This window comes from Mytilus trossulus, chromosome 1, assembly GCF_036588685.1.
Source record: "Mytilus trossulus isolate FHL-02 chromosome 1, PNRI_Mtr1.1.1.hap1, whole genome shotgun sequence".
NCBI classification, from domain to species: domain Eukaryota; kingdom Metazoa; phylum Mollusca; class Bivalvia; order Mytilida; family Mytilidae; genus Mytilus; species Mytilus trossulus.
The window spans coordinates 27,096,982-27,121,097 of NC_086373.1; the positions used below are offsets into that span (position 1 = coordinate 27,096,982).

Below are 24,116 nucleotides of genomic sequence, written 5' to 3' on the forward strand. Positions count from 1 at the left end.
TGATCTTGAGAAAGTGAAACTCTTAGACACTAATAATATCTTTAGAAGGTACCCATCATCAAGTTGAAAAGTTAGATATGGGTCCGAGTGGCCATGATAGCTCTAAATTGTCTTCTTTCAAAAATAGTCTTCTTGAACCACTGTTCCAATATTAACCAAACTTGCAATATGTGTCCCTTCGAATATTTGCTACTTTGGTACTAATTGAAATCCAAATCTGGCTATTGGATAGGTAAAAAAAGGAGAAAAGTTGTGGTACGATTGCTAATGCGATTTCTCTTCACAAGAGACCAAATGACACACAAAATTTGGTTTATATATAAACCTTATGTGAAATTAGATTTGCTTTTCTTTTTCCGGAAAGTTTGAATTCTTATAGTAGAAGGCACTTTCCAAGTGGTGTTACTTTTGTTCAGTTAGTCGGATTTGTCCTTTTTGTTTCCTTAAATTTCAGCAAAAATAATGTTTAAACTAAACTAAAAAAAAAAGAAGATGTGGTATGATTGCCAATGAGAAAACTGTCCACAAGATACCAAAATGACTAAGAAATTAACAACTACAAGACACCTTTAACAATGATCAAAAGCCCATACCGCACAGTCAGCTATACAAGGCCTCGAAATGACGATGTAAAACAATTCAATCGAGAAAACTAACAGCCTTATTTATGTAGAAACAGGATTTTGTCTCATTTTGTTTTTTATCTATGTACCTTGATCTACATTTAGGATCAACAATTCATTGATTTTGTAGAATTCAAAGGGAGTTCATTATATTCAAAGCTATAAGTTTGGAGTAAACAAATCTAGCAAACGAGAGTTCGGTGGTCTACTGGTCACATATAGCCGCAGAATGACTATGTGAACTGTCAAAATCTACCTCGACCTAAATATCATTTGTTCACGACATTGTGATGAAAGTCTTAAAAGTTTTTGTTGAGTAGAACATATACCATCATCAAGTTTAAAAAGAAACAAAACCGAAAGAAAACTAAAGATCCCTTAGTTTGATCAATGATGTCAAATTTGTAAAACTAATACTTCATCATTAGAAAGTAAAATCACAAAAATACTGAACTTGCTAAACAAATGGCAAAATTAAAAGCTCAAACACATCAAACAAATGGATAAAGTGCATATTTCTGACTTGGTACATGCATTTTCTTATGTTGAAAATGGTGGATTAAACATGATTTTGAAGCTAGCTAAACCTCTCACTTGTTTAACAGTTGCATCGAATTCCATTAAATTGACAACGATGTGTGTAGTTTACGGTTAATGGCATCGTGTAAAAGTTTTGTCAATTGGTACTTTTGTCTGCAAATAACCAAAAAAATACACCCCGCAATTTTCACGAATATAACAAGTATAACTCTTGATCGATCAAATTCATCAAAATCATTTTCACCTGTAGTTTATGGTCTTTAACATATGTTCAAATTGAGTCAGGTCATACTTTTCGAAACATCAGTTCTACCACCCATATCATGATATGTCATTTTATTAGTACTAAGAATATTATAGCATGATTTCTAATGATACTAACAATACTTTTGAAAAGATTGATGCAAATGTAAAATAAACCGTTATCACAGAGATATGTCTGATATTTCAATAGTGCAAATGTTGAAATTAAAAAAGCAACACTATCTTTAAACACGCAAGTTTTGCAAATTTTCAAAGTTAATGACTGTAGGTACATGGCTAAACAATCCCCATGCTAATAGAACTGCATACCAAATACCATTGACTTATCATAAGTCGTTCCCTTTAAACAACCTAAACACAAACTAATAAATATACACTAAGCAAAATTTCAATCCAAATAAAACCATAACTGAGGGGGCGGAGTCACATAATCTCTAAGGTAATGGGATATGCAAATGCTACTACAACTGCATAACAAATAGCATTGACCTGTCACTAGTAGTTTGCCATAAATTGACCTCATCACAAACTATGCAAAAGTTTCAAAGTCAAAAGACCATGACTGAGGGAGAGAGGGGCTAAATAATCTCTATTGAAATGAGATATACCAATGCTCATACAACTGCACACCAAACATAATTAACTTACCCTTATTGGTTCCCTTAAAACTGACCTACATCTAATAACTATTCACAAACTAATAAAAGAAAACTTAGAAAAAATTACAAAGTCAATAGACCTTGACTGACTTAACCAAACACTATTAATCAATGGAACAAGTGAAATATATGTATTCATACTTCCTTTTGTGTGTTAGAACCTTTAATTTGATAAAGGAAGGGATGTTTATGACTTTTTTTAATTATTTGAAAGATAGCTTAATATGTATTAGCCTTGAAATAAATGTCAGAGTTCCAAAGAATAGACAAAATAAGATGAATCAATCATTTACTTGTAATGTTATGCAAGTGCTGGCATACTTATAATGAAGTTCTAGCCTCAGTCATAAAAATTTAAAGCATTGTCAAAAAGATCTGATTGCCTTAGAGATTTGAAAACTTGTAACCATGTACAACTTCTCATCATAAATTTCCAGGTCATAATATCATCCTTATTTAATACAAATGTTGGGTACTATGTTACACAAGATAAACAGACAATTTGATGGACAACAACATTGCTAATTCTTTGAAATCTACAGGACCATGACATAGAGGGCAGTGCATCAATATCTTTGTCAAACTAACAAGTATTGATAGTAATGCCACTTTATAGAAAATACTAATTTATCACAAGTTTTGCCAAAAAAGCAATAGCAATGTCTCATTTGTTGCAGGCGACCCCAAAAACTATATCGTTTTTGTACAGTCAATGAACTCTGACACAGAGGTCATGGACAATTCACATATGACAGATAGAAACTTCTTAGCATGAGATATCTTTTATACAAGGCATGAACCATCAAAGTCTTTTTCTGATTAATAAAAGCTATTCCGCTGCTAGGAGATTTGCATCCCATTTCTTTAATTTTTAAACTTTTGTTGCTGTTGCAGGACAGATAAACATTATAGTATTTATATGTTTATTCTGACCTGTAGGACAGTCTATGCAAATATGGAGTGTGATCATGAAGTACAACATTACAAGGTCACAGACTGTTGTTCATATATCTCAAACTGGGAACAGGCCGTAAAAAAGGCTTACAAGATTACACTATACATATATATTTGAATGTGGTTTATTCAAGCTAGGGTAGAAAGACAGTGGAGAATTCAATACATACACTGACTTACAATTAATTCAAATAAGTGTACTTTTTTCTTATTCAAAATATGAGATTCAGGTACCATTTAAACATTTAAGTTAATATGTATATTTTTTATGAAATTTTTAGATCAATTATATACAAAACTTAGTAAATTATTGGTGTGTACTGAAAGAAGTGTTACACAAATATATAAAAAGTTTGTTAGCTTAACAGTTAAAAAACAAAGTGTCAGTCACTAATAACTCTTTTCAAGATCAATAATTGGTAGTTGAAGGTCAGATTAATGGTTGAGAAATCAAATATGATAAATATATTTAGCGTACAAAAATGATAAATATTCAAAATGTAATGTAATACAGATACTGCAATCTTCCCTTTAAAGCTCATATAAACATATGCAAATGACAATGATTTCATTAAATAATTATGAACATATACAAAACAATCACTTTACATGCTAATGAATCAATTTTTCAAAAATAGCTACTCAAAAATGGATTGGTACAAAATATCTTTTATCAACAAAAATGCAAACCAGCTGTGTACAAAAATTTCACAGAAGTCCTGTGCATTTACAACAGAAATACAATACATACATTGACACAACCTTGTTTACATTTTATAATTATTTTCATTTATTCCTGAACATATCAGGTTCGTGTATATGTAAACAATAGCAAACAATAAATTTCTTGTTTAAACTTATAAAGCATTTATACAGGCAATTAATGTAAATATTAATTATTCATTATGCATCTTTTAAGCAATTTTCATAAACAACAATAAAGCTGACTTAAAGCAAATTTGTAGTTTGCAGCAATCATTTAAATGGGTAATGTAAGTACAGGCAAAGTAGTAATAAGATATCAGATTCATATTGAAAACCTGCTAAATAGAGAATATCATATGGCATTTTCAATATCGCATCCGTATCAACCCGAGACACCAATATAATCCCAAGAGCTCTGCTCGAGGGATTATATTGGTTGAGGGTTGATACGGTGTGTGATATTGAAAAAGCCATATCATATACACTTTATTATATACAAATACCTCAAGTAGATGTTTTTATGTGACATGACGTCATACAGATAAGGAGGCTTGGAATTACGTCATACAGATTAGGGTTTTGATAAAGCCTTTGCAACAGTGACTGCAATAGATGACGTGACGTCGTACAGATTAAAGGTGTGATAAAGCTTTTGCAACCGTGCTGATATCAATATCATCACGGGTGGCTGATACAGCACGCTTGCCATTGACTGTATTACACATACAATTTATCTGTATTTACTACTAAGTATATAATAAAACTGTATATCGTATTAAGGTGTATGGCAAATAGTCGAAGATGAAGTTCCTAGTTCAATTTCTATTGAGAAAAATAACTTAGTAAATTTTTAGAGAAGAAAATGTCATAGATTTTCCTTTCTCCATTATTCAAATGCAGTCTAGAAGGAAGTATGTGGATAAAAAGCTTTTATACAGTTATCACCAATAATCTGAAAATGTTCTTTTAGTCCAAACTCATGCAACAACAAAACATAAAACCGATTTATTATGGAATGACAAGTCTGGAAACTTGAGTCACTGAACAGCACAGGGGAGATATATGTATAGTTATCAAAGGTACCAGGATTATAATTAAGTATGCCAGACACGCTTTTCATCAACATAAGACTCATCAGTGATGCTCATATCAAAATATTTATAAAGCCAAACAAGTACAAAGTTGAAGAGCATTAAGGATCCAAAATTCCAAAATGTTGTGCCAAATACTGCTAAGGTAATCTATGCCTGGAATACGAAAATCCTTAGTTTTTCCAAAAAATCATAGTTTTTTCATGAATATTGTCAAATAAACTATGAAAATATGATTACGAAAGAGAATTTAGTAAAAAAAAAAACAATATACTCTTATAGTAAAAGAAGAAAAAAGACCAAATAAATAGCATTGAAAATTCTGTGTTTACTGAAAATAAACCAATCTTGGCATACATTCCTGCAAAAACACTGTCCACTAGTGTAGTGCAATAAGCACCATAACTTTGAAATGGCACAAGTACAGGCAAACTAATTCTCATAAATATAAAACTTCATGAAAATTGCTCACTTATAAGGCTATAACTGATAATAAATAGTATCTAGATATAAGTATATAGACCTATAAAAGTAACAAAAAAATCTTTTACATTTTACATTATCCAGTATATTCTTGATCAGTATAACATTTTAAAGCAGGATTTTTACCTATGCTGAGGACACATTGGTATATAGTAATTTAACTAAAGTAAAATTGAATACAACCATAAAAATCATTTCACATATTACACCTTTATAAACAACACAAGATTTCCAATGTGTATGTTATTTTTAGCTAGAAACTTCTCAAGTTTTCCTTTTATAACAAATTTTAAATTGATATCCCTAAAGAAGAGTTATCAGACAGACATGTAATTGTTATTTCATTCTCTATTATACAGAACTGAACATTAGCCTGTCAACACTAAGGTTTGTCAATATCAATCCCACACACAGCAGGTGCGCTTGATTCTAATCTTAATGGACATGGAATGTCAATTTTATTACTGAAGATTGATGGTTCTCTAAGACTTTCTCCACCAATAAAAACCGACCGCCACTAGTGTTGAAAGTGGGGTTAAAAACCATCAATCAACCGACATACACTCTGTACAAAGTGAAGCCCGACTAGAAAGCCAAAAGTTGATCCAACACCAGTTAAAAACCCAAAAACGTAAAAAACTTAATCAGACCTTTAAAACTAAGGCTTATATTTTATACCCTACAACAAAACAAAATATAACAATGGACACAAAAAATGTTAAAAAAGAGTAACATCTTCTATGTTACCAGATTCTTATATTTTTCTCAAAGTTGTAGACATTCAATGAAAAGAAAAGGACTTCTTATAATTTACCATTCATAATTTTTTGACATATGGTTTCCTTAGTGATCTAATGATCTAGTTGGAAAGAGCAAATTATAAGAATTTATGAATGTAGCAAAACCCAAACATAGTTTTTCATAACCTGGCAAATTTCTATATGAATTACATAATGATTAAAATGGGTCAGCTATATGTGACTAGGGAAATGAGCTGACCATCTAAAATTATCAAGCATGGAGCAGTATTCTGTGGAATAAAATTATCCTGGAATGGAAAACCAATATTTCAAGCAATGCTTTGATAAGACATTTGTACATCTGATATGAATTGAAAGCATCTACATTGAAACAAAACAACCTATCTTGATCAACGCTGTGGATTCATTTATTTTTAAGGGTACAAATTTTTTGTGGATTATGGAGAACTTGCATATTTGTGGATTTTTAATTTCCTGGTTTTGATGAAGTCTACATACAGCCTATAGAAAATTTGTCATTTGTTGAACATTGAATTCCGTGGTTCACCTATATCCACAAAATCCATGAAAATTGGTATCCAACGAAAAAATAATGAATCCACAGTATACAGAGTATGAAATCTTGTACCAACCACTACATGTGTATGAATTATGCCATTCTTGTAAAATGATATAAAAATGTTTTAAAACTGAACCAACAAAGTCTGGGTCCTAACATAAAACAATGATTGTCAAAACAAATAAATCACTAAATGGCAATAAACTAAAGGAAAGATAACTGTAAGGGTAAAGTTCAAGTTCTAAGGTGAAACCAAAGATTTTTGTAACTAATCAAGTTGAACATAACCTAAAAAAAAACTTAAATTTCAGTCTGAGGTTACTCTGAAAACACTTTTGGGTAAATGCAAAATAAAATTCAGTAAACCTATCATTTTCGGAGAAAAAATATCTACCTGTATTAGAGAATTTATTTCAGTTCCTTTGAAATGTAATGAATCCCAAGTTTGCCTTTGTGTATGTTCAAAGCATTTTTTAGTCATTTTATGTGCATGATTTTAATTCTGCTAAAATATTTTTACTTTCGTTCCTAAAACAAAATTCTTGCCATTTTGGAAAACTAATACAATATGCCTACTTCTATGTTTCTACATAAAACATTATTTCGTTGATATTTAGAAATCTTCTACACTATAACAACAAATGACAGTGGTATTTATGATAAAAAAAATTAAAAAATACCATGCATAATTTTACAAACTGTTTTCAGTTATATATTTCTTTTTTAACATTCATTTTCATATTTCTCAAGAAGAATGGTCAGTTAAATGAATGGAAGAACTACTGTATATTTTGTCCATAGCTACTTCATTTATAAGTGAATACGTTTAAAAGCTAGCACCTTAATGACTTGGTGTAAGAAAATATACAAATGTACAAAAAAACGGACGATATATGTACAACTGTTTATGGCAAGACACATTGATGTTAGCTGCTCAAGTTATACAAAAGCACATGTTAATTTAAACATTAACCATAAATTCAGAAATATGTAAATCCATTTATGGTTTCAAAATACAAAAAAAATCAACATAGATGTAGTAAAGTTTCTTCATCAGTGCCTTAAAAAACAAAGGTGCTTACGATACGGGGTTTTGTTCTAACAAAAATCGAGACATTTCAATTGTAATAGACATTATCAGTTAATTTTGACACATTAATACAGATAATGTTGATAATGTGGTAGCAGGTTTTTCTTCAGGCACTGCAGTTTGCACATTATTTATGTAAATTTTATATATTTGAATATAAAAAGGACAAAATCTAAAACTCCTACCAATTCAGAATAGCAGACGCCACTGAAGTGTTGTTTAGATTGATGTACATTTTAACAAGTATTTCAGTGAAAATTGAAGGAAAAACTATCTTACATCAAATTAACATCAGGATTATGAAAAATATGATAGAATACTTGATCATAATAAAGAAGAAATTGGAAAGCCTGTACACTGATCACGATCATATTTTTTCTTTCCATAAACAAAACCAAATGATATATAAATTATTTCTAATATCTTTTATCAAAAACTTATCCAACCTTTTTTTATTAAAAAGAAAGCCACCCAAAAACCTTATACTATTACAAAATTTTAAAGCCATGATTCAAAATGTCTGCCATCATGATTTAATGCTAAAATATGTTGGGAAACAAAAATCTACTTTTCTCTTCTAATATCTACATATATATAATATACCAAATCAAGTGAAATGAACTCTTCAATGAGTATTTATAAATAAGATCATAATCATACATATTTACATAATAAAACTGAGTATCAAATACACAATACACATGCACGAAAACAATAATTGTATATATAAAATACAGATTAACAAGATAAAACAAATACAAAAAAGACAACAAAGAATTACACAACATAAAACATTGAATGCTTTATTGGTGTAAAAGTTGTAAAATAAAAGAAATATCACATGTTTGTATGACAACCTGTTTAAAATGCCCCCAAAATAGGTTCTTCTAAAATGACATGATATATGTTTTCAATTTGTTTATCTATGAAATTTAAAAACATCTTGCAAACACAAATTTCAAAGCTAATTGAGTTTTATTCACTAACACAGTAAAAAAGATAATTTTTTTCAATACTAGTTTGTAATCTAACCTGGACTTATTTCAAAAACAAATTATATATAAATTAAACACATGTTTCTATGTGAATAATACTTGTTAGTTTGTATCCTTAAACTGGAATGTCACTTCATCAAGGCATTCTGCCTGATCGAGGTATTAAAACATGGGACCAATTGTAAACAAATTGAGGATGATCATCATTACATCTTTAAATGTTCTATTAAAGAAAGAAAGGACAGATCTAAAGGAAGTTGGTTAATTATATTTAAAAAGTCAGCAGTTTCAAAATGGTTTTAACAAAATAAGATTGATTTCATGGTTGCAAGAAATGATATGTGAAATTTCTCAAAAAAAGAAACTCTTTTGTGTAATATTTAAAAACACAACTACCCTTTAGTGATTAAAATAAAATTAGATGTTACAAATGATGAGATCGCCCAAATTAAAAAAAATTAATACAAAGCATATTTTGCAGAATGACAGATACCTGTTGACACATATTTACGTGAGCTGAGGTAATATATTCACAGCTTACACTGAAGAGTGCATATATAAAGAGTTTAGAGTGTCTTTCATACTCTATTTTATGATATATATGCATACTAGTCAATACTACCGACTTATATATGATATAGTCAGAAAAAAATCCTAAATACTGCACTTGGATACATAATCTGACTCTAATAAAAGCACTTGATTGTTCAATTTGTTTAAATTAATAGTCACTGAGTACATCCATTGAACACATAATATAGCAAGAAGTTTTTATGGTTTTCAGGTTTTTAGCATGTGTCACACATTTGTTTCTGCTTTACTAGAATTTGTTTCTGCTTTACTAGAATGGTGATTATTTGGTAAGGATGGACTCCGAGGAACTTTATTTTGTATTGACGGACTTCGAGGAATAGTTCCATTCTTTTTTGATGATCTTAAAATCAAATGATTTGACGCTAAAGCCGAGTCTTTTTCATTTTGGTCATTACAATAACTTTCTACAGCACTATACAGGAATAAGTAATCACCCTGTTAGAAAATAAACAACATTGATTACAATTAAAAGTAACAAATTTCCATCTTCAACCCACAAATGACATTTCTAGTTAAGAAACAAATGTAAAATTAGTCAGGTATCTATGATTAGTTAACTTTATACTTAAAATGATTTATCATTTGCATATTGAATGAAGAATAACAGTAGATGCAACATAAGAAGCTAGTTTGCTTAGATATTTTCAGCACATTATATCAAATGTATTTTTATTTTTCGCTTGAGGTTTATTTTAATGTTTTTTTAAGTATAACAATACTGCTCCAGTTTAAGTAATTTTTGAAGAAAGAGAGGTTAATCAAATGGGGTTATCTCCTTTTAAAAATGAATAAAGTATAAAACAAGTGATCAATTCACCAAATTAAATGTTATACAAAACAAATTATTCATTGTAAGCATTTTGTCCATCATCATTTGTATTCCTTGATGACTTGTAATTACAAGAACATTCTTGTTATAATGTTACTTTGGGTTCGTTATTATTCGTAAGAAACCATCTTTCAATGATTTTTTGGGTATGATTTAATCATGAATTAAAATGTTTCAACTAAGGACAAGTTTTCAAGCTAATCCACATATCCTAAAAACACAATTTTTCATCTATGCAGGAAAGTTGGTAAATACATGAACCCATTGCTATATCTTACCACTGATCCAATGATTCCAGCTCTCTTCTTGTGATAAAGTTTACATAAGTGATAAATATCTATTGTCTTATCATGTTGTAACTGATCTAATGAGGACCAAAGAGCACAGAATTTACATCCAGTAACACCTCCATATCTAAAATTACAATAAAACTTATTTCATATTCATAAATTGAAATGAAATGGAGTCCTAAACTTTCTAACACACTACACTTATACATATAATCAAGATCTGAATAAGGGCAATTCAATACAAACTTAGTACAGGTAATACAGTAAAGTTGTAACAATTACACGTCCTTTAGAATGAGAGTGTGTTACAATCAGGGAGAGCTACCCTAGTGTTACACAAAATCAAAAGCCTGAGCTCTTTTGTTGACAAAAATCCTTTAGCTGAAATTCTTGGTTATATAAATGGACTAAAAAACTGATATACATATAAAGACCATGTGATAATCTCTAGATGCCTTTTCATGTTTTCTTAGCGAAATTTATTTCGATTGCTGCCCTATCGAAATATACCCATATGACCTTTTCTACATTTTTACTAATACTATTTTCCTTCATCTGAATTATACTGAATTGTGCCTTAACTTTCCCTTTTTTTTAAGAAAATATAAGTCTAACTTTTCACCATTCTACACCTAGTTAAAGATCTATCTCTTTCTAAAATTACAATCTTACCTATCTACCACAATAACAGGTCCAATATCGTTTAGTCTATGGATGTCTCTTATAGTGTCTATCAGATCAAAGGCTTTACATAAGGGCTGGTCATCTCTTGGCCAGTTTGAACAGGATATCATTTTAGTCATAAGAACATAGTCATCCTATAAATACATTTTATAATTAAATCTAGGCAAATATATTTATTTTTATTTCTTCTTAAACTAGGCATTTTATAGAAGCCTTGATGCATGGTACAAGAAGTGATAGAAAAATAGAAAACCTTTAATAGAATTCTTTTCTGCATCTTTTAAATACTCTTAAGTTGGTGTATATTTTTTAATAGATATAGGAAGATGTGGTGTGAGTGCCAATGAGACAACTCTCCATCCAAATAACAATTTAAAACAAGAATGTGTCTACAGTACACGGATGCCCAACTCACACTATCATTTTCTATGTTTAGTGGACCGTGAAATTGGAATAAATTCTATAATTTGGCATTAAAATAAGAAAGATCTTATCAAAGGGAACATGTATACTAAGTTTCAAGTTGATTGGACTTCAACTTCATCAGAAACTTTCTTGACCAAAAACTTTAACCTGAAGTGGGACAGACGGACGAACGAACAGAAGGACTGAGGAACGAACAGACGGATGAACAGACGAAAGGACGCACAGACCAGAAAACATAATGCCCCTCTACTATCGTAGGTGGGGCATAAAAAAGTAAACCATTATAGGTCAATGTACAGCCTTCAACACAGAGCCTTGGCTCACACCGAACAACAAGCTATAAAGGGCCCCAAAATTACTAGTGTAAAACCATTCAAATCACAGGCAAACTTATTTCTTGAATTCAAATTACAGTTATTCATTTACACCCAGGAATCTTCATCAATATCGTTTTGTATCAGATTATTTCAAAATCCTTTTGATTAAAACTTATAATTACACCTTATGTAAGAATCCTGGATTTTAATTGGTTAATAGCCAGTGTATTTTTCACCAATTAACTGTAATCAAATGAATATCGTTCATTTTTAAAGCCGCTAGGGTATTTGCCAAAAGGATATGCCTTTTTTGCCCTCTCTGCTGAGGTATTTGCCAATAAATACTCTATACGACTGGATGCTTGTAACGTCACGATCATCAAAGCATTTTTGTACATCAACATTCGGTGTAATGAAAACAGATATATCATGTTTGTAGGGTATTTGCGAAAAATCCTCCACTTGTATATAAAATGGCTTTCTTTAGCTTGAACATAATTTTTAATAGTGGATTGGGAAAAAAAATTATATTTATCACTTTCCACTTATAGGGTGCAAGTGCTGCTGTGTAGCAGCATTAGCCTGCCCTTTTTGAAATCTATAGTGGGGTTGTTTACTTGCAAGAGATGTGGCTCTCTCTTAATATGAGTCCCCTTCCGACAGAGTCACATTGTTTCTCAAGATGTGCTATGATTGTAAATGAGATGTCAATCCAGCAAAGTTCAATTAAAGTGGATGTAAGCAATCAAAGGCAACCATAAGTTATTCAAGACTAGCATCCTTTCTGCAGTACACACATATTAGGTGATTTTGTTCAGAAATGAAGGTTACCTGTGTAGATTCCAATAAGAAATCTCTGGTTGTATACATGTAACCTGTTTCTTCTTCACGACATGTTAACTTAAATATTCCTGTGTCTACTTGTAGTGGAGTATCTTCTTCTGGCCAGAACTTGATAAATTCCTGCTATAAAAGGATTGCACAATATAGAGATGGTTCAAAATCCACAATGAATCAAATACCATTTAACAGTAAATCTAAGTGGAACTATTTTCTAGTGATTTAGGGATAATAACTTGTGTTTCATTTCAGCTAGGTTTGAAAAATAAAATTACAAATGTAAAGAAAACTTGAAACTAGACATTGGAAAGACACAAAAAAATTAGTATGTAACACAAAAAAAACATTTCCCACTGGCTTATATTACATCTATATTTTGAATAATAAAATAACCTGCTTTGTACTGAACTGTACACAGGTTCAAATTGAAACATATAAGCTCTCAAGTAAGCAGTTCTCATAAAGTTGAGAAAATCTACCCTGACTTATAACTTATCTGTTCTATTTCCATTATGCTGCAATATTGACAGAGAACAATCAATTACCAATTTTAAAGGACTGATTTGACAGAACCAGGAAATATATCCAAAACCTTACATACTTAGGAACATTTTTTGACTTATACATACTTTACTAGAAACAAATAAACAAATATTATTTCCTATATACCAACACCACTATTGAAACTCTTACCTCATCATCGACTATATCAGACAACAGCACTATAACAGAACAATTTTTATCCCAGACCATTCTCCAGAAATCGTCTATCGTAGATTCCATTGGATGTTGTGTTAAAATGAACTCATTGGTTTTTGTATATCCCTAAAATAAATAAAACATTTCTTCTTTATGTTATTTATTTCTTTATAGATAATACACCAACAAATAGATCATACAAATTAAAAAAAAAGTCATGATAACACAAACTTTACTTATCTATAAATAGCAATTTCTCTTAAAATAAAATCATTTTCTGAATGCACACAATTCAATAAACAGCTTGTAAGGAAGTTTTAAGCAATTATCATAAATAGTTTCTGAGAAAGTTTTAAGCAATAACCATATATTGTTTTTGAGGCACGGCCGGACATGTGAAACCCCCTACCCTGTTTTTTTGTAAAAAAAAACTAAATATCACTAAAATAAAATTTTGAATTAAAACCAACAAAAAGTATACAGATTTTTAGATTAATATAACAAAGAAGTGTGTAAAGTTTTAAGCAATAATCATATATCATTTTTGAGATACAGCACGACATGTAAAAAAAAACCACCCTCCCCTGTTTTACAAAATACTCAATAACTCAAAAATAAAGTTTTGAATCATCACTAAAAAGTATACAGATCTAATGTTTAATATAACAAAGAAGTGTGTAAAGTTTGATGCAATAATCATAAATCAATATCATCCTTCACCTGCAGGAAAGTTGCATTAATATAATCAGATCCTGGTATGCCTGGTTTAGTGGGAATTTGGACTCTCTTAGTTGTCATGGGAACAAGTTCTTCTCTACGATTCTTTGGCACATTATATTCTTCCAAGGCTGGATATTTATCTATCTCTTTGGGACAATAAGCTACAAGAAGCTGAAATATATATTTAAAACATGTATAAATTTGAAAGTAAATACAAACAAAAATACTTTGGAAGATAAAAATTAAATACCATGATATCAAACTTATCATTTTTTGTATTCAAGCTAACATATATGTTTTATATAAGTGTAAGTGTGTTATGATGACTAAAAGATAGAATTAGCAATTTGTTCCAGTTGAACCAATCTATAACAAGGCTACCACTCCTGGACTTGTAATTTCTATACTTTTTATTATAAACCCTGTAGAACTGAATCTGGCTTATGATACATAAATGGATAATGATGACTAATATTTTAGATTGAAAATATTAGTGTGCAGATGTTATACTACAAAGACCCTAAAAAGTCCTAATTTAGGTATTCTTGGTCCCACTCTTTTATTCCAAATTTGTAAAAATTCTGATATGATAGCCAAGTCTAATCAATTTTACATCATCTTAATTTTTTTTTTTAAATATCCATAATTACCTCAAACTGTTTCTGGAGTAATGAAGACTTATCCTCCTGAATTTTTGTAAGATTCTGTATATATTTGTTTATTTCGCCATTTCTGACTTCTGTATCATGGCTCAGTAAATATTCCACCAATGCATCATGAATTAACATGTACTGTTCCTAAAGAATAAATATATAAGAATGAATGCTTGTTGTTAAACAAACCATGGCTTACAGACAGGAAGAAGGTATATGACAGAAATTATTTGTTTTTACACTTTACAACTTATCACTGTCCGACTAATTGTAGTCCTTCATTCTGTTCAGTTCTTTTAGAGAAAAGTGGGAAGAAAAAGTATAAGCAAACAGGAAGTAAATTAGATGTCTGTCAGGAGGTCATGTTACCCAAAAGTGCTAACAAACAGAAACAACTGAACTTATACACCTTATTTCTATTTGTCCATCATATCTGGATAGAATAAGTGTTCCCGTAAATTTTGACATAAGAAAGCTTTCTGTTGACATAATGCAATTTAAGCCATTATTGTATGAGATAATAGGTGTGGCTGATACCAAAATAAAGATATTTATTGATTGATTGATTGGAGTTTCAACATTATTGTGAAATTTCATTGGCAGATCCAAGGTGAGGGTTCCGCAGGTTGGAATCCCCCCTTTTATTGGACGATCAATTCAATTAAATGGGGACATATAGTTTGACCCCCACTATGTCCTGGGTTGGGAAACCCTCCCTTTCTAAAGTGACTGGATCCACCCCTGTATTTCATTGAGAAACCAGGAGTGCTCAGAGAGAGAGAACTTTAAATAGGTAGAAAGCAGTTTGTAATAATGTGTATCTAATCTTACCTCTGTTTGGACTAGGAAATTTCTCTGCTGTCTAATTTTCAATAAAAACTGTGGTATATTGATGGTACCCTTGTCTTTAAGCTGCTCTATCATAGCATCTATAAGGATGTAGGTACCAGTTCTTCCTACACCAGCACTGTCAATAAATATCACAATAATTTTTCATTTACATTTTTTTAATTTTTTACTTTAACCCTTTCAACGCTACACAAAAAATAAAAAAATGGCTGCTGCTGCTGCATTTTTTTTGTGTTCATTCATTAGAATAGTATATTCCTTTTCAGACTTCTGTATCTTTTTTATTATAAAAGATACAGAGAAAGCTATTGCATAAAAAATGCTCAGGAGAGCAGGAACTGTAATGTTAAGCAATCATTACAGTAATATTTTTATCAGGTTTCCTGTATTTTCAGGTAATTAACAGGTAATAGGTGTAATTTATTACAATTGTGTTGAATTTGAATAAAAACTACTTTTAGTCTTCATCTATTTTGTTGTCTTATCTGCAATATAATAAACAGACATCAGTTGCTCAATTCCGTAGCGTATTGCACCATGTACAACGTATTATGTAATTGTGGAACAAAAAAAAGGCTCGGTCTTTAAAATTTTCAGTCAACCTCCTTTTTCCCCCCTTTTTCAACGTCTCGTAATGATCAATCAAATCATATTTCCCACACAAATTAAATGTAATAAACACATTGAGATAACAAGAAACCTTTTAACTAATCCTCGTTGTCAGTTTCACCATAGAAATGCTGAAATATTTCCATATTTACAGCTTCGTTTCCGCCATTTGCATTTGTCAAAATATTTCTTTTTATTTTCCTTCTAATTTCCTTTTACTCCATGATTTTACTATGCCGTGATTTCAAGTGCAAATGAGACCTTGAATATCCTCGATTCATAAGAGGATAAATTAGAGGACCCGAATGAAAACGGAATGGTTTAAGAGTCCTGATGAGTAATCCATTGTCATCGCAACATATGCCGGAAATAGCAGTGAAGGATGGCGTACGTCATCGCAGCATATGCCGTGTATAGAGTTTAAAGGGTTAAAACTTAAACATAAAATAATTTTGAAGGAGTTAATCATGATACTAAAAACTGATTTGAAAAAGTCATCTAAATCAAAAGTTCTTTTAATTTTTCAGAAAATTGAAAAAAATTGTCCTTGAAAATTCCATACCTGCAATGTACAACAATGGGTCCAGCCCCTGGTGGATTAGCAAATGCTGATTTCTGTACAAATTTAAGAACAGGCAATGTAAAATCTGGTACTCCATGATCTGGCCATTCTGTATAGTGGAATTGGTATACTATTCTTTCTGAAGATTGCTACAATTGAAAATTTATCATGCATCAGTTGATATAGATGTAAAGTATACTTCAAAACTATCTACAGATTTGGCTATGTAATCACTGCATTGTGTGTATTGAAAGAGTTTAATCTGAATTATCCTTCATAATGAGGGTGAACACAAAATGCACATATTTTCAATATATGTATTTTTTTAAATCATATTATGTCTTTGATCAGTTATCAACTTTGAATTTTCAAAGAATGTTGCGATTAGGTTTTTTTTTCTGCTTTGACAATTTAGCTTATTTCAGTGAGATAAAAGATAATTTAATGTAAAAATTTTGCATGGATACTTTTGTAAGTATATTCTCAAATTACATTGACAATGCACAACTGCTCTAGAACTTAATCTCAGCATTTAAATTTTTTTTCCTGTGAAACAGGACCACATTTCTATCAAAAATTTTGCACATTTTAATCAACTTTGTCAATGGTGACATTTGACCTTCGAGGAACAATTACACTTTCAGCATCTTAAAGGTCAAATAAAGATACAATATACCATATAGTCCTTTTATCACAACTTACCTTTTTAGCTTTAGTATCTTTGAGTGAGAACATTCTAACAGTATAATGAGCTCTAGAAAAGGTGTTCAAATGTTTTACAGCAATATTTCCATGCTGTTCTAGGCCTTCTTCTGGCCAGTATTTATCACATTTTTTCTGAAATAAAAAAAATGCTCAATAAAATATCTACATTTTATCTTGTGATTGCTACAAATATCTCTAAAGCATATAAAAAGTGTATACTTCTTTTTGGCTTGTCAAGTTTGTTCTTTGAAAATAGATTGTTATCTCCTTCATACTTTCAGTAGAATATAATTGAAAATACAAAATGTTATGTTTCTTCACATTAATGTCCTTTCAAAGAATGCAATATTATGATTTTTCTAAAATAAAAAGAAAAAAGAAAAAACAAGTGAAACTGCGAGCTACTGCTCACTAATGATTACCCCCGCCGCAAGTGGATAATATTAATAGTGTAAAAATATGCAAGTGTTCGGTAAACAGGAAGTTGTCGAGTGATGAATCTGAAAACGCATCACACGGTATAGCTGACTTATATAAATCCTGAAACCAAATTTCAGAAATCCTTGTATTGTAGTTCCTGAGAAAAATGTGACGAAAATTTTCAACTTGGCCATCATGTGTAAAATCATACAAGTGTTTTCGCTAACAGGAAGTTGTCAAGTGATCAATCTGAAAACGCATCACACGATATAGCTGACTTAGATAAACCCTGAAACCAAATTTCAGAAATCCTTGTATTGTAGTTCCTAAGAAAAATGCGACGAAAAAATAAATAGTGTAAAAATATGCAAGTGTTCGGTAAACAGGAAGTTGTCGAGTGATGAATCTGAAAACACATCACACGGTATAGCTAACTTATATGAATCCTGAAATTAAATTTCAGAAATCCTTGTATTGTAGTTCCTGAGAAAAGTGTGACGAAAATTTTCAACTTGGCTATCATGTGTAAAATCATACAAGTGTTCGGTAAACAGGAAGTTTTCAAGTGATCAATCTGAAAAGGCATCACACGGTATAGCTGACTTAAATAAACCCTGAAACCAAATTTCAGAAATCCTTATATTGTAGTTCCTGAGAAAAATGCGACAAAAAATATTCATGGGACGGACTGACGGACGGACGGACGGACGGACGGACGGACGGACGGACGGACGGACGGACAGACTGACGGACGGACTGACAGAGGTAAAACAGTATACCCCCCTTTTTTTAAAGCGGGGGTATAAAAAGGTCAATGAGGTTGATTTGAAAGAAAAAAAAATATAGAAAAGTCTGTAATATATATTTATAAATCCAATCTGATATTTAAAACTTACCCTTCCTTTTTCCATCAGTTTAGTTATCATCACTATGACAACAGACTTCTGCTCCCAGACCATTCTCCAAAAATCACCAAATGTTGATGGCATTGGTCCCTGTGTAGCTATATAAGCTTTGGATTTGTGATATCCCTGCATTAAAAGGTTTAAACTTTACAAAAATTGACAAAATTTCATGAAAATATTGGAAGAATATTCTTGAATCTTATAGTTCATTGATATTTTAGACTTATCTTACTTTTGAAATTATCCTTGTAACAATTTTTCAGTAAAGTGTAATCCTCACTTACTTTTCAAATTACAGTGAAAACCTGTCTTAAACGAATCTTGTGTAACCAGAAGATCTGTCCTTACCAAACTTGTTCATTAGTCGTGTCATATCAAATTTTATGTTTAGCAAACCTGGTTAAACTGAACATCTGCCAAAACCAAACAAATTCTTATGTCCAGGTTTGTTTTAGACAGGTTTCACTGTATCTATATTATATTGGCCAATTTGCTTCTCCAGCAACAGCAATTATTTTAAGACAGAAACAACTCACAGCAATCAATATGCATGCAGTTTTACAATTAGTGGATTTCACTAAAAACACAGTAGGTCAAACTGAGCGATGGTCTCACCTTCTTTTATAATCTATGCTGTCTAAAATTCATGAAAGCTATTCCTATACTTAAAAGCCTAACAATTAAGGTAATAAAGGTCTTCACTACTTCATGCTAGAGCTTCTTAACTTAAGGTTGATAACTTCTGTGTTATTTATATTAGCTTTATTTTATATATTTCAATTTAAGCAGGATGATTTGCATAGACAAAATATATAAATCAAAACTATTTGAATTAACTAGTTTCCAGTAACTAGAATTGTTGCTTAATATGGCAAATGATTTTCAAGAAACAATCAAACCATATTTACTTACATCAACATAATTAGCATTTATATAGTCAGACTGACGGATTTTTTCACTTTGAGGCTGCTTAGCTAAATATACCCTGGAATGATCAACTGAAAATAAAATCATTAAAACAATTTATTTTATAAATTCAAATAATTCAACTAGTTTCATGCATTAAATCATCTTCCTTCTACTTATTTGTGTCCCCCCCCCCCAATAATTCAATTGTTACATTTTACAACATCTTTAACAGATTCACAAACAAGAATGTGTCCAAAGTACACGGATGCCCCACTCACACTATCATTTTCCATGTTCAATGGACCATGAAATTGGATAAAAAAATATAATAAGGCATTAAAATTAGAAAGATCATATTATAAGGAACATTTGTACTAAGTTTCAAGTTGATTGGACTTCAACTTCATCAAAAACTACCTTGACCAAAAACTTTAACCTGAAGCGGGACAGACTAACGAACAGACGGACAAACAGACGCAGACCAGAAAACATAATGCCCCTCTACTATCGTAGGTGGGGCATAAAAACAGTTTTACTTGAAATACATGAAAAAGAATCAGCATATTAAGCCTTTTTTATCTACATTTTATTAAGTAATGCAAACGCACAATTTTGTTCATACAAGAATTATGTGCTAAATAGAAAAATTACTAAACAGTTCTTTTTTAAAGTACAAAAAATATTGTTTAGGGACAGTCAAGAAACAGTAAACATAAACATATCCTTTTTTGCCTTGTTGGTAGTTAGAGACATGAATTCACTATAAAAGATATTATGCATAAATACATAGTAACAAAGTTCTACTTACATGCTGTTATATTTACATATCTATTCTTTGACTTATTTTCATGCATATTAGATGTATCTGCCTTAAGGTCTGTTCGTGTATTCTTGTTTACATCCTGAAAGACAAAAAATATACTTATAATTGAGTGACCCATTAAAACTGATACATAAACATTACTACTTATCAATTTTTTAATCTTATAGAAAAATAAAAGTACAGGTATCTTACCATGCAAATCTTAAATAAAAAATTGTGCATTATCCATTATCCTTCAAGCAAGTGAGTGTTTAGAAGCATCCATTAGACTTCAAGCAAGGTGAGTGTTTAGAAGCATCCATTAGACTTTCTTTGTAGTAAAATGAAGAATGAAGCAACCATTAGACTTTCTTCGTAGTAAAATGATGAAAGCTCCTTATAGAACAACAAAAATCCTGTACCTCATCCATACTCATTCAAATCCCTGCATTTGTACTTCAGAAAACTGATGCACCATTATATATTGATGTTTTCTTTTTTTCACTTTGAACTTAACTGTTTTGACTTTTTGTGTCAAATGATTATTTGACACATTGCAGCCTACTTTCAATTCTCATATGAGGATATTGATTCAGTGACCTACTTTAAATTATCATTTGGAGGGTCTGGATACAAGGGTCTTTATTTCTGAAAGCCTCAATTTTAACACCATAATTCTCTATTCCTTTTTTGTTGCCATAATTTACCAATGTTAATATTTAGCACCCCTTAATTCTCTATTCTTACTATTTTTACCAATTTTTCATTATTCAGTAACCAACCTTGCAAACTCTCTAATAAGAATAAGAGATTATTTTTTACTTTGACTTACGCTATATTCTTGTGAGAATTTGTCATCTGTGTCAGCATGCAATATCTTTACATGCTGAATAAAGTCTTCTACTTTTACTTCAAGATAAGTCTTCTCAACTAAAATACAAATACAATACAACATAAGTTTATAACCTTTGGTTGAGGCAAACTAAAGTTAGAGTACAAAAATAGACATTTTTTTCCTTTATAAAGAGACACTTAAGTACAGTGAAAGTGATGCCACAGAAATTTAAACTTGATATAAATTCTGTAAGCTTTGTGTGTAAGTTTCATAATATCTAGTTGAGGTAAACCAGTTTGCGAATGAAAACTTATTTAAGAACGTAGAGATGAACATACATTCACAATGGTTAAACAGTGCGGGAATAAAAATTCGTTAAATGACACATTATCAAAATTTAATTTTTGTAAACTCCACTCTTATGTTTTTTCAAGAGATCTTTTGTTTTTATAAGGGACAGAACTGAGGAATTACAGCACTTTATTAAATGTGATAGCTAGTAGTTGTATTTGAAAATAATCCTATAGAAGTATTTGATTTAATCATTTCAAATATTGCAGCTTTGGACATCCCATCTCAGTTATCTTTTTAAATAATCTTAATATAATATATAACAAATATAAACAAAAGAAAATGGCCTCCCATTCTTGACATTGAATGGAATGGGCCCTGGACTCCCCCATAAGGAGGACCTTTCACATTATAATAATCAAATGGTTATGGACAATTCATTATCCAATGCAAATTTGAACCCCTCCTAAGTAGCCTCAACATAAACATGTGACTTACCAAAGGGTTCTGCTATAGTTATGACGGTTGAAGGAAAATGATTAGAGTTGGTTGGTACAGCCAGGTAATTGTAAGCAGCCTGGTAATATTTTCTGCAGGTTAATGATCTGAAATTTAAAATGTTAAAATGTTATCAAATAATGGTAATTCAAGTCAACTCAAAGTAATCAATAACATATCATTAGGGTTACCACTATTGAAATGGTTCTATTATATTTTTAGTCACTGCTTAGGTCAATGATTTTTAGTTTCATTTATTTTAAAATATGTCTTATCGTCTTTAGATCCTCCACTTTAAAATTCTGAATTGAACGTGCTATCTGGAATGTTATGCATGGAATATACATTAATATTTTTTTCTGAAAGGGTCTTTTTGGAATTTTTTTCATATTTAAATTGATCTTAAATAAGGTACTATTGATCTCTATAAACCTAATTCAAACAGAAATAAACAATAAACAGCTGCGCCATGAGCCCATGATACACCTGTCGTCTTGTGTAAAGTTTTATGCAACAATCATAAATAGTTTCTGAGAAAGTTTTGAGCAATAACCATATATTGTTTTTGAGATACGGTGAGACATATGAACACCCCCCCCCCCCCTTCCTTCTTCTATTTTACAAAAAAACTAAATATCACTAAAATAAAATTTTGAATCAAAACTAAAAAGTACACACTCCTGCTTTAGTTACAAAGTGTCGTAACTCAAAAAGTTTTAATCTTATTTTCACCAAAAAGTATACAGATCATTTGACCATCATAAGAAACAACTATGATAAGAGTCATGAAATTTAGATAAGTTGTTCTCAAGTTACGGTGCAACATGTTTACGCTGGACAGAGAGACAGACAGATGGACGGACACCGGACATTTGTATTACATAATACGTCTCATCAAATTTTTGACGGGCGTATAAAAAATCATCCTAATATTTTTATAATTAAAAAAAAAAATCTGTTTATCACTGTGTTTAAACAAAATTTACTCATACAAAAACTAATATGTTTGACTTACCTACAACCAATGAATACAAGTGAAGCTAAGAGTACTACCAGTATCCCACAGACAATGCCTGCCACTATACCAGCAGACATGATGTCCTGCTCAGCAGCTTGGATGGCTCTCGGATCTGTAAAAAGAATAATACGATAAATAAAATAGTACACAAATATCATCCTAAAATTTCAATGATATTTCATACGACATTTGTTTTTGTTACAATTCTAAAATGATTTCACAAATATAAATGATTATATGATGTTTACGAAAACAACACACAGCTCATCATTTCAGAAATGTTTTCAGAAAATGACAATATTTTTGAAAAAGAAAAATATATGCAAGCTATGTTAAATCAGATTGTGTGTACTGTACAACACACTATATGTTGTCTACACACAATGTATACAAAAATATGTTCAATCTGCTCTTAAAATCAAAATACATTAAACTGAACCTTAACCTCAAGAAAAACATGCAGATGGACAGATAAAAATGCACACAGAGCATAAAAAGTTTTAAAATTATTATTTTTTATTTTTGTAAATGTATGTTTTACACATTTCTGAAATTGACGAACTACACAAAAAAACAAACACACACACATACATTGGATGAGAACATTGAAAGCAAATGAAGCAAAAATGATATGAAACAATTTATAAATAACATATTATAATTAAGTGTCACAAAATTACACCAATACATTTTGTATAGTAATTTATTTCTAGAAATTCAATGACATCATTTTTATGAAGAAAAGAAAAGAATAAGTGGAAGATGGTATATTTGTCTTTCATGATACATTTCTTTGCTTAGTTGAAATTCATCATGGTTACAAAACAGCTATAAGAGGTTTTTTCCTTGGATGTTTAAATGTTTTTCACCATTTTATCATGTGAAACCATCTTATTATGTTCATTCTTTTCTTAATACTCCATTTCTAACAAAGTGT

At 30.6% G+C, this 24,116-nt stretch overlaps 1 protein-coding gene across 7 annotated transcripts in view; it reads right to left on the reverse strand.

Annotated features, from left to right (window-relative positions):
• Positions 1-3,149: 3,149 nt before the first annotated feature.
• LOC134720695 (tyrosine-protein phosphatase 99A-like) overlaps positions 3,150-24,116 on the reverse strand; it is a 43,104-nt gene continuing 22,137 nt past the window's right edge. For 6 of the 7 annotated variants that reach the window (XM_063583184.1, XM_063583168.1, XM_063583160.1 and 3 more), the window contains 16 exons: positions 23,177-23,291; positions 22,162-22,268; positions 21,370-21,467; positions 20,544-20,637; positions 19,739-19,824; positions 18,818-18,952; positions 17,499-17,633; positions 16,797-16,945; positions 15,608-15,743; positions 14,774-14,920; positions 14,124-14,294; positions 13,398-13,529; positions 12,696-12,830; positions 11,110-11,255; positions 10,426-10,561; positions 3,150-9,753 (listed from right to left, as the gene is read on the reverse strand). In XM_063583184.1, the coding sequence (XP_063439254.1) occupies positions 9,523-9,753; positions 10,426-10,561; positions 11,110-11,255; positions 12,696-12,830; positions 13,398-13,529; positions 14,124-14,294; positions 14,774-14,920; positions 15,608-15,743; positions 16,797-16,945; positions 17,499-17,633; positions 18,818-18,952; positions 19,739-19,824; positions 20,544-20,637; positions 21,370-21,467; positions 22,162-22,268; positions 23,177-23,291 (2,153 nt within the window). In that variant the 3' untranslated portion in view covers positions 3,150-9,522. The remainder of the gene's footprint in view (positions 9,754-10,425; positions 10,562-11,109; positions 11,256-12,695; positions 12,831-13,397; positions 13,530-14,123; positions 14,295-14,773; positions 14,921-15,607; positions 15,744-16,796; positions 16,946-17,498; positions 17,634-18,817; positions 18,953-19,738; positions 19,825-20,543; positions 20,638-21,369; positions 21,468-22,161; positions 22,269-23,176; positions 23,292-24,116) is intronic. The other variant, XM_063583144.1, reaches the window with a different exon arrangement.